Below are 12,165 nucleotides of genomic sequence, written 5' to 3' on the forward strand. Positions count from 1 at the left end.
CCTGCAGAAGATATGGCTTCATTAAATGAAATTATTAAATTATTGTTGCTTGACATGAAAATCCCTAAAGAGTCTGCTGGACTATGACCACCACCAGTGCTATTGTTAATGACTGGTATGTACAATCAGACAGATGCCAAACAATATATTATGTAACCAGAAATAACCATTATCGTCCTCATCAAAACAGTTACAATAATGCATATTGGATATAAACTGAAGCTAAATTTCACTAGTTCATATGAACAGAAATGGTTAATTTCCCCACTTATCATTCACTCATAGGCTACCTAGCCAGAGTGTCACCCCAGCATTTATCATACTCTGGCAACTTGTTTTAATTGCAAGACATGTTTGAGCAGGATTGCGCTCTTCCTCAACATACAACAGAGATGAATTCAGCTGTTCCACGTTTTCAGAATGACATGACAACATCAGAATGAAAACTAGCCCTTAAAGATTTACAATTGTTCTGTTGCTGGAAAACCCCTCACTTCTGCACAGTCTGCACTGTCTTTACACGTGACTTTGGCGATTGTCCAAGGGGCTAGTGATGAGTACAGTTACAAGGAGACGGACCAGACCTTTTCTGACATGAAAAATGTCCACCTAGATAAGCCTACTTGGTAAGCTGTAGCTAAAAGAAGATGTGGAGTTGTGCAATCTTCAGATATGGTTATGAAACAGTGTTACAAAACGTATAGGCTATTGCAACTTTAGATGGTTATTAAATTGCATTAGACATTCAGTCCAGGACCAACAAAAATGGTCAGCCACACCCCGAAAGCAATGTAGTCTGGAATGGGTTTGACTCTGGTTTTATGTCTGGAAATCACACCAGATCTAGAATAATAGCTTATACCAACAATGTTAGTATCAGTTGCAGATGAGATACACCAGAAGATAGTCAAACAACACTCCATAATTGGCTGTGGACACAAGATAGGCTTATTAAACATGTGATCATGAGGATGTATCACTGGTCTCACTTGATCCAACTTCATCGTGAGTTGCTGACTGTTAAATTAAAGTTCATGGTCTGATGTTCACTGTCAGTTAGGGAGATCCTCTGAGGCCACTTTGTGGTTGGGGGGCGGGGCACTATTTGACATAATAGCATCGTTATCTCCGCCTTTCATCCAAACGGAACGATTTCCCTTACAAGGAAACTTTGCCTGAATGTAGCACATGCAGCAGCCGCATAGTCTAGTGATGGCTATCATCACTGTTAATGGTGAAATAATTCTAGACCGCGAGTTATTAAATTAGCAAGGCGATAGCCTATAGGAAAAAACGGGAACGTAGCCGTATGCACTTGCGCATCGAGTTCTCAGATGAGGAAATAACTGATCTACCAGTGCGTGCGTGTAGTCTACAGGACTAAACACTAGCCTACAGCTGTGAAGTGATTCTCTAAAATTACCGTTTAAAGGTTAGCCATCGCCTTGTGGCAGGTTATCAGAATTTCCTGTTTATTCTTTCGAGGCAAACTTAACCGATGAAACTTCTGTCAGATGACCATAGTGCCAAGTGGAATTAGGGATTCCGTCTTTTTAGACCTGGAAAGGTAGGTGAAGGTTAATCGAACTATAGCCATTCCAAAATAATGTAATCTTCTGTCAGCCTTACTTATAGAAGAATTAAGAATATGTTCATAGCCCCTGTGTGATCAGCTATGTTTATTGTGCTATACGTGCATTATTTTCCACATCCTTATCGGTAAATGTGTTGCTGTTTTCATTCAAATATAACTAACTGCTGAAGTCTATTGACTTCGACTCTGTCGGAAGACTGTCAGCTCTGAATTGTTATCTTGAAGTGGCATGTGGTATGGTGATTTGGAACATTTTACATTTTGCTTAGTAATTTAACTTTACTGGATCATGTCATGCAATTAAACTCATTTCTCCACAGAGATTCTCCTCCCCGAGGCACCAATATCAGAAGGGAGGAGGGTTGAAGAGTGGCGGCAGCAGACTTCCATACACGGTGTTCAAGGTGGAAGTTTGGAGGTCTGGTGGCGTGTTTGTAATTAACTAATGAAGGGCATGGATGTGCTCCGCCGCTCCTCAGTATTCGCGGCAGAAGTGATGGAGGTCTTTGATCGCTCACCCACGGATAAGGAACTGGTGTCTCAAGCCAAGGCATTATGTAGAGATTATATCCATTCTAGACTGAACCGGGCTGGAATCGGTTGGTCTAAACCCGAACATGGAGTCTCAGCCCCGGGGTCAGCACTTGCAGAAGTGTCTTCGGTTCTCTTGTGGTTAGGTAAGAGCTCTACGGATTTCGGAGTGTTTGTATTTTTTACCTGACGTGGTAAACAAGGAAGAATTGTGTTATTATTATTTCTGACGTGTGATGGAAAATGTTGCGCACGTGTTTGATTCTTACTAATTTAACAGCATGATCAGACCACAAGATTGTGGAGTCCCGAAAATCAAATGGACGTGTATTAGAATGAATGCGTGAGTGTGAAAGATTGTGTGTAGCCTGTTGATGTGTGTCAAGGTATTAAAGGCAAGGGGACACAGGTTGGACAAGAGCTGTTAAACCAGAACTGTCACCTCCTAGTCCTCTTCCATCTGGAAAGAAAGTCATTAAGGAGTGTCCTTAATCAGGACTTGTACAACACCCACCCACAGCATTCTTCGCCCTCTTTAACTGTGTTGATTTTGCGCAGGCTGTGCATGTTTCATAATGTTTGTCTGATGTACTACTGCCCTGGTAGAGGGAACTCCTCAGTATGAGGAGTCTTGTTAAATGTGTCATGTTCCTACTTGGAAGGACCTAGATCCTCTTTTTCCAGTGTTCTCTGTCACTGAAGCCATAAAGCACTTAGACAGCGGGTGTTGTACTGACACAGGCTCCATAATAACGTCCATTGTGCCCTGTCTGGTTTAACAATACAAGCCAGAGCTCCAGCTATTTGCCATAGGCCCACACACATCACATGAATGTCATCTGCATTGGCCATCTATGCCAAACAGTCGCCTCAATGTTCAGGGAAAAAATCCTTCTCCATGAAAAGGAAGAGACAGTTAAGTCCACTAATTAGTCTTGGCTCTCGTGTATCTGGCACTATTTCCTGAAAACACAGAGAGCAGACATTTATGCATGCTTAAAAAACCATCCCTTACTGTCTTATTTCAGATTTGTCTGTCAGACTAGCCAACCTCAACGACCCACTCATCCCACTCCCCAAGAGGCAATTGGGCATTGGCCCACTACTAAACTCTTGCCCTTTGAAACAGAGAACACTTCTGAACATCTTGTTCCTTCCACTTAATCTCACATAACGATGAAAACACTGGGTATAATGGTCCATTGACCCATTGTTCTCAGCTCCTTGGCTTGTTAAAGGTGGACATTAACCTAGGGATTAAAGTTAGTACAATATTTGTGATTAAGGTTACCACATGGGTTCTTCTTTACAGTTGTCATCAACATATAGTCAAAGTTTTTATCAAGTGTTACTCAGAATCCGGTCAATACAGACATGCATAAGTGCCCATGCCTCCACCATACTAAACCTTTGGTCATGGAACTGTGTGCGTCAGCCTCTCCCAGCTGAGAGTCAGAGGTACTGACTTAAGTGATCTTATCTTTATGATGGGGAGAGCCATTCTTATGTGAACTGCCCTAGATTCAAGGGTAATGACCGTTGCTTGGAATTTCTGTGTATTGTTTGTTAAAGTCTTCAAAAGATATATTTTCCCTTTTAAAATTTTCACTTCAGGTGATGAGCTTGAGTACCTGCGACCCAATGTTTACCGAAATGTGGCCCGGCAGCTCAACATCCCTGTAGCATCCGAAAATGTTGTGTCGGATGCCTTCCTCGCTGTAGCAGCAGAAATATTCTCCACTGGTGAGTGAATCCCTGTTCCTCCAGAAGGCCAATTTTGTGGGAGGTGTTGGTTGTGAAAATTCCGTTACTATGTAGCCTACCTCGTAAAAAAAACAAAACAGTTTACCTGAGTGAAGTTACGGAGTGAAAATTGTTCTCTTTTTTGTGAGGTAAATATTTTTTAAGGATGTTCATTAAAAAGGCCTTGAAGAAACACGTAAATGGTGTTTACACTGTAAAGTGTATTCTGTTTGCTAGGAAGACTCCGAAGGTACTTAAAGGGAGCCCTATATCTGGGGAAAACATGGTAATGGGCACATTCCCGCACTAAGTACACATTTTATATAAGTGGAGGGAGACTGATGGTTAAGCAAGAAATCAATCATGCTTGTCCTTCACATAACTGTCTCATTCCCATGTAGCTTTTACAAGAACCCTCCAAACTGATTTTCTGGAAGACCTCTGCTCAGGTTTCATTTGGAGAAAGTTAAAAATAGGCCCCTTTTTGACATTTTTATATACACATTTGGGATATGTTGTATTCGCTAAGAAATTCTAGGGGAAACCAAGAGTTGTTTTTTTCACTGACGTGTAAACATACATTGGGCACCTCTGCGTACCGAGGGACCCCCCACTCTCCCTCCCGTCCTGGCAGCGGGCATCAATCTGTGTTCTGCAGGGGTAGGAGATGGGCTTACCAGTATTACCAGAACCGGCACTTTTAAAGCAGGAGCAGTTTATCCCAGTTCATATCTCCAGCCTAAGGGAAGAGAGCAGTAATCCCTTGGTATTCAATGTTTGCGTGTTCATTGTGTTATTTTTGGAGCCCACATTTTTGCCCAACTTAATCCTGGCCTATTTTCAGCGGCCGAACACATATTTTTTACTTGCTCGCACTGGCTTTGACTACATTCTTGTGCCGTGGTGGATTTATGTCGAGGAAAGGCAAGAAATCCTGTTTTTCACTGCAGTGATCTTGTTTTTTTCTCTGGTTTCAGTCTTGGCAGCATCAAAAATATGGAGTGTGTTCAGTGCGACCTGCTCCTGACTATGTATGGAAAGGAAGGGAATGTAGCACATTTCTGAGCACACCTTTTCTTGGTACATTATTTGATAGCTGGTCCACAGAGGTGCTTTCACATGTAGTGTAAGTGATTCATCTCTATTACCAAGGAACTCCCAGTGTTGAAATGCAAGTTATGCCATGTTGGGAGCTTAGTGCAATGTTGCCAAGTGCCTCAACAAACACTCCGCCATACTGTGTTCCCGTGTGTGTGTGTGTGTGTGTGTGTGTGTGTGTGTGTGTGATGCAGCGGTGGGCTTTCCTCAGTCAAAACACAAGCATGGAACGTTTTGAAGTGATGTTATCTGGTCACTGGCTTGGCTCACAGGAAAGCACAGCTAAATTGGTTAGGTTAGGTCTCACTCTCAATAGACCTCAGTGAAACCCATTGTTTAAAGCTGAAGTATGTTACTGTCCAGCATATTGCAAACAGGCTGTCAGGCAGGTCTTTGGTTTTTGTTTAGGTTTTCCCTTTTAGGGTTATCCCACTTTTATATAAAATACAATAACTGCTCTCTTTGTTAGAGCATGCATTGTACCCTGTTAAATTGTAAACATTCTTAAGGTAAACCCAAGTATTGTGCTTACATGTCTACCCATGAAGTGACTGAACATAGGTATGTGTTTCTCTATAAGGAATTCAGTATACTTAGATATCTGATGGTCTTGTGAATACTGATTGCTTCTGACACCAGGCGATTTGTTTACTTCCCCTGCATGTACATGGTTGTGTTTGTGCGATGACAGCAGATTAATGTACAAAATGGCTGAAAACATGTAGCTTTAAGCAGGTTATTGAAATGTCGGTTAAACAAACTGTTGTAGGCTGTGTAGAGTGCACTATAACTGATGCATAAAAACTGGAATGAGACTAAATTAGCCACCCCCTCATCCCATCATAGAGGAAGGAGTGGGTGGCTTATGATTGCCCTTAGTCGTTATCTCCCAGCTCAGACCTGAAGGGAACTGTGGCAGATGCCATGTCTGAATGCTATCTCATTCTGCCCTTTTCTGATCCCACATCAGTGCCATAGACACAGACAATGTAACAGCAATATGGTTGTTCACACCTTCAGACTGTTCTGAGGTCAGAAGTTTGGGTAACAAAAAATCTTGAAGGATCTAAGTCTAATGCTATAATGCTCTTTAGTCCCAAGTATGCACCAGTGTATGGGAAGTGTCTCTTATCAAACAAATCTGCGTGCTTTTCCCCCCACTCTATTAAAATATAGCCAGGTTTGGCAGTGGCCTTCCTATTTTAGTCGTTTAATAGTGAACAGAGAACACAACCCATCGCACGTGCGTGTGTGCGTGTGTGCGTGTGCGGTTTATGTGGATTTTTACCACTAGGACAAAATAACAAGAGCCCAACCAATCTAACCCAGACATCGCTGTCTTGTCTCTGCTTAGGAGTTGCTCCAGTCTGGACAGGGCATCCACTCAGTGCACTCAAGCGCACACACGCTGCCTCTTAAACCCAAGCCTAAATTCACGTCTGACAGGCCAGTTAAAGTTTGACAATAGCCTATCTCTGCTCTCTGCGGCCGGAGCAGCAAGGGCCCCGTGTTAGTTGCATGGGGAGGGATGAGTGGGCCTGTGGAGAAGTAGACGCTTGATGCTGTGGTATGATCAGGCTTCCTGGTAGCCAGGCACGTTGGCGGAACGCCTGCCTGCCTGCCGCTATGGTTATGCAAGCCCCTTACAGCGACCGCCACCAGATTCCTCCCTCCTCTCTGTTGCCTAATGCTGGAAGAGACAAGAGAAGAGGGAGGGGGAGGGGAGAGTGAGAGTGAGATGGAGAGAGACAGACAGAAAAAGAGGAACAATGAATGAGAGTGAGGCAAAAAAAGAGAGAAAATGAGGGCATGAGAGAGGAACAGAAAGAAACCGAGAAAGTTCACTGTAAACGGAGCCACATATTGACAAGCATGCTTCTCTACCCCCCCAGGCACCCCCAGAGCTTGCCTGGCCAAGGTTCTTTCGTACACATAACCGCTGCACACATATATACACATATACACACACACACACACACACATACACACGTGGACAAACACACGATTAGGGGAACCATGTGTCTGACTTCATACAGTTGCTATGCAGCCACAGACCATCTGCTTGACTAGCGTTGTGTGCATGTAGCTGCAGCATTTCCCCCTCTAATGGTTTTCAAGGCAGGGGAGAGGAACAGAAGTTGAGCCGTTTGACGGCTGGTTGGCAGCGACGGAGGGAAGTGACCCTCCTAATGCGTTGCAAGGTCACGTGGCGTCTGCTAGTCTGCCGTTAAATGGACATATTTGCATTTTTGGGAGTCAGTAACGTTTCTTGGTTCAAATGAATTGCCCCTTCTTTTGTTTTTTTTGTGCTGTTTTTACTTGCAGTGAATTCCCAAAACCCTTTTTTCCTTGCTTTAGCTTAATTTGTACAAAATGCATGCATTGTCTTGGTGCTAATACAAGACACGCCAAGATTTAGAGCGCTTGGGTGGCTGTGTTTGAGTTATCATTTATGTTCTTCTCTTTCTCTCACACATTTTTTGTCTTTGATTCCATCTTTTCCTTTTCCTTCTTTTTTCACTGTCACATACCATCCAATCTACTTCCTTTTTGTTTTGTTTTTCTTTCTCTTTTTATCACTTTCACTCTTTTTAGGAGTGACATGGGGGAAGGTGGTGTCACTGTATGCAGTAGCGGGGGCTTTGGCGGTGGACTGCGTCCGTCATGGCCATCCCGCCATTGTACACACCATCGTGGACTGCTTGGGAGAGTTTGTCCGCAAGAGTCTGGTATCCTGGCTGAAAAGAAGGGGAGGCTGGGTAAGATGGGACTCTCCTTCCTGACTTCCTACTTCCTGTCCCCATCACCATAGATATCTGCATGTTCTCTCAGTTCTTTTCCAGTGGGGACCCACAGCACAGCATGTTTTGAGGTATTTCCACATGCTTAGTTGGGGCACACCTGATGTAGGTGAAATTAATTTAAAGCAATACAATCACCCATTTGGGATCACTGGGCTGAGGTAAGGAACAGGAAAGAGTCCTAAACTGGGTCATGCTGAGGGCCCCCGAGGATCAGAGTTAGCAAACAGTGGTACAGAGTCTGCCAGCAGGAGCCAGTAGACATGGAATGCGGTCAGATCGCTCCTGCTCGGAAGGTCTCTCAACATGGTGGTCCACTCACGAGAGACATCGGGACATGGCAAAGGAATTTGGTCTGCTCGAGCCGAGGCCTCACAATGGGAACTGCGTTTGTTTACCTTCCATATATAGAGACTGCAGGGCAGTGGTTCCTCGGTATGTGCAGTATGCCTGTGCGCTTATGCAGCCAGGGAGCTGAAGGGAGGTCTCCCAGAACGGCTTTATGTAACACAATCACATGTACTGTATGCACTGGCTGCCCCCAAACTACTTTTGTGAATACACCTAATGGTTCAGTGATCGCTGATTAAGAAGGCTGTCAATGCAGACTGTGATGGATCATACCAATGATCGTCTGAGCTCTGGTGTAAGTAGAGAGGCGGAGGAGGAGGACTCTGTCTACAGTGTGCGATACCCACTGGGTGTCTAACGGTGTGGGTGGTGCGTCTGGTCGTGTCTCATCGTGTGTGTGTGTGTGTGTGTGTGTGTGTGTGTGTGTGTGTGTGTGTGTGTGTGTGTGTGTGTGTGTGTGTGTGTGTGTGTGTGTGTGTGTGTGTGTGTGTGTGTGTGTGTGTGTGTGTGTGTGTGTGTGTGTGTGTGTGTGTGTGTGTGTGTGTGTGTGTGTGTGTGTGTGTGTGTGTGTGTGTGTGTGTGTGTGTGTGTGTGCGTGCGCGTGTGTCCACGGTTGCATTTGTTTAGTCTGAAGCCGGGTGTGGAGGTCTTGCAGAGGCTCTATAGCAAAGTTTACTCTGTGTGCCAGCCTAAGAGCTAAACGGGTCGCCAGACAGGGTGCCGCTCACTCATACCTGTGTGTCAGGTCTGTCTGGGTAGCTCACTGGGAGTTCCCAAGGAAAAAAGGGCCGTTAAGTAGTTCAGCGGAATTCGTTGAGCAGATTTGTTGTCAAGAAACGGTGGTTGTTTTTGTCAACAGCTCTTCTGCTGTGGGAATCATGTTTTATTAGTGTTGAAAGAGAGGTGGAGTTTGCAGGTCTCCTGATATATATTTTTTTGGATGTGTTTGTGTCCTCTTCTTTGTGAAGCAGGGTTTGAACACAGAGCCTTACATGTACTTACAAAACACAGGCTCACATCTATCTGCATGTACACACACACACACACACACACACACACACAGCCCTGGGGTTTGAAAGCCCTAGATGAGACACAAAAACGAATTGAATATCAGTGTGTTTGCTCATGGATTCTCTGTCACGTTGTCCCAGAGCCGAGTCTCTTTTCCCACCCCAGTTTCTCCCATCATAGATTAGTAGAGCATGAAATGGCATATTGTGAAAGCCTTGGTCGTCCAGGTCGTGTTCGGCACTGCACAGAGGGGCTTTCTTTGGTTCAACCGTCATTTCAAATAGGTGTTTATAGCCTAAATAAACAAACAACACCGACTTGTTTACATTCTCCCACAACACTTGAACCTGACCCGGCAATGTTTGGTGAAGGTCACATAAATTCTGGCTGTGTTATAGTACATTTAGTATATTTGATAAAGATATGCCCTGTATTGCTGGTGTAACTATTTCTCCTCTCTGTTTAGTTATGCCCTGTAGTGATTAAGTTATGTACCTTTTACCCTGTTGAAATCTTTGAGCCTCTGAGTGCTTTGAAGGGAATGACTGTATCTTGACTTGGCCACTTTACTGGCTCAACCTTTGACCATCGTTCACCAGTGTGTGTGTGTGTGCGTGCTTAAATGTCTTTTGGACGTGCTGGCATGAACGCAACAAAGGTAGTTGCTCCCAACTCTTTGAGGTGTTCTGTTTAATGTGCTACTGAACAGACATTTTGATGCATTGTTTTAGGAAGTGGATTAATAGCACAAGCACTAAATGTAACATGCTGTGTCAACCATGTTCACCAAAGACTACACTTACTCTTAACATCTCCTCAAACTAATTTTGAATGCCATCCTACACCTTACTTTGTTAAAGGCAGGCTAGTTGTTGATCGATTCTAGAAAAAAAAACAGATGTATAAGACTATTTATGTCCACCTACTCTCTTATGTCTTTCTTAAATGCCACCTTCTTTCTTTTTGTCCCCCTTTCAGGTTGACATCACAAAGTGCGTAGTTAACACAGACCCAAGCTTCCATTCTCATTGGCTGGTGTCAGCTGCCAACACCTGTGGTCACTATCTGAAAACTGTGGTCTTCTACGTGCTGAGGGAGAAATAAGGGGAGAGGATGGTCAGACTAGATGAAGAACGACCGGCCCTTCCCCTCACTGGTGAAGAGGACTGTCTCTCATCGCTCCTGACCAATCACCGCTCTCAGTGTTTACATTGTTTACACCTGCAGAAAGTTTGCACTGTGCCTCTGACTAGTATTATGGTATCCACCACTTCAGCACACCCACACAGTCCCCAGTATGTCTGTCCTGTGTTTTCGGTGTTGCTCGCACTTAGTTTGGTCCCGGCTGGTCCGTCAACCGTCAAGAGACCAAAACAATCATTGGGTCGTGGTATTATTTCTTGTGTAGAATGCAGCACAAAGTTAAGAAGAGTAGTTGCTCCTTTTAGGTTTCAAGTCTCTCCGCAAGAACTATTCTGAGGAGGGTTCCAACACTGCTCCTTGTGGCTGACCACATGCATGGTCAGCGTCACCTGAGGATTTGAACTGGACATGAAGCAGCTGGTGGATTTACAGCCACTGCAAGGACTTCTTGGTGGATATTTATGTGCTAAACTCCAGCTAGATGGAATCTGGATATTGTTATCACCAAGGCGTTTTTTTTTTCTGTGTTTCAAACGATAGCACTCTGGAACCGTGGGTGTGCGAGAGAGCATGCACTTAAGGAAGGTTTGCCTATTGAGGCTTTCTTCACAGAGGAATGCATTGTGCCTTTGGTACGGCACAGTGAGTGGACTGCGTTTGAAGTATTCCTGTAAATTTCACTCTAGACTGCAGGTTGATCTTCCCCTTTTTATCCTAGCATGATAGAGTTCCAGACCTTCCGATAGTGTCAAAGCCCTGAATAAAGCCCTGCCACTGTCGGAGGTGCCCTATGAACTCTGCTCTGGTTGATAATTTGCAGTTCATGGATGCAGTCAGTGGCTTGTTTTTATTTTACTTTTATCATTTCAAATACATTTTATTCTGTGAATAACGACACCTCTCTACCATTATATGTGTGTAACTGGCATGCTTCACTGAACGCATGCAAAAATAAACCTTTTAAAATTCTTCAAACGGGTCCTATTTTCTTCTGCTCATAGTGATGTCATAAGTGGTGTTCACATGCTCTAAGCATAGGCCTCCATCCTCTTATTTTACGCATGTAACTGCGAAATACCACTTACCAGATAACATAATCATCCTTACAACCATGCTGTACTTTGTGCTTTCCTCATAACTCAACTACCATGTACAGTATCCTTTCCAGATTAGCAAAACTCATGCTTGCCAGTGCTCTTTTTGGGTGTGGTGTGGTCGTGAGAGACGGAGGGAGTGGGTGGGTATTGATTAAAGCTGTAGAGGTGACATTTTAAAGCATTGCCAGTACACCCACACCAAAAGGATTTGCTAAACAATACTTTGTCAGTGATTAGTGTTTTAAACAGTCTGTTGACAGGTTGTCATAGCACACAATACTGAACTAAAGTTATAAAAGAGGAAGGCAAAGACGAAGTAAACTCAGAGCAATCTGGGGAAAAAAGGAATTGGTTCAAACAATTGGTAATGGTATCTAGTGTTGAAGCTCTAAAGTTACAAACTAAGGCTTTCATAGAACTGGCCTGATGGTAGGCCAGTTTGGTAAAGTTTTGTTTAAACTTGAATGACCTCAAAAGTTTTTCCTTAGTATTGCTTATGTGGCTTGTGTTCTTATCTACATCTGATGATCTTAGCATGACATATATATCAATGTTTGCTATTTGATTCAGAATGTGATGGTTGTTCAAAGGAGTCAAATATTGCTTTTAGTTTTGTTGCCTTGGTGGACTCGTGATCAGGGCCATATTAATTTGTTTTGGAATCCCTGGGATATGATCCAAAATGCAGGAAGATAAGAAAACATTTCAGAACACACCTTTTTGGAATATGGATGGGAAGCTTTGCGTTCACCACCCCACCCGTCATCTTGGTTTAGTTATTCTGTTTCCAAACTGA

At 43.8% G+C, this 12,165-nt stretch overlaps 1 protein-coding gene across 1 annotated transcript; it reads left to right on the top strand.

Moving 5' to 3' along the window:
* Positions 1-1,457: 1,457 nt before the first annotated feature.
* Positions 1,458-10,233, top strand: boka (BCL2 family apoptosis regulator BOK a; the record flags this gene model as incomplete). Its single annotated transcript, XM_080860485.1, has 5 exons — positions 1,458-1,567; positions 1,915-2,271; positions 3,740-3,868; positions 7,562-7,725; positions 10,108-10,233. The coding sequence occupies exons 2-5, from the start codon at positions 2,040-2,042 to the stop codon at positions 10,231-10,233; spliced, it is 651 nt and encodes a 216-aa protein (XP_080716611.1). The 5' UTR covers positions 1,458-1,567; positions 1,915-2,039.
* Between the last annotated feature and the right edge of the window lie 1,932 nt (positions 10,234-12,165).

The sequence above is a fragment of the Sprattus sprattus genome (genome assembly GCF_963457725.1).
Source record: "Sprattus sprattus genome assembly, chromosome: 2".
Taxonomy (NCBI): Eukaryota; Metazoa; Chordata; class Actinopteri; order Clupeiformes; family Clupeidae; genus Sprattus; species Sprattus sprattus.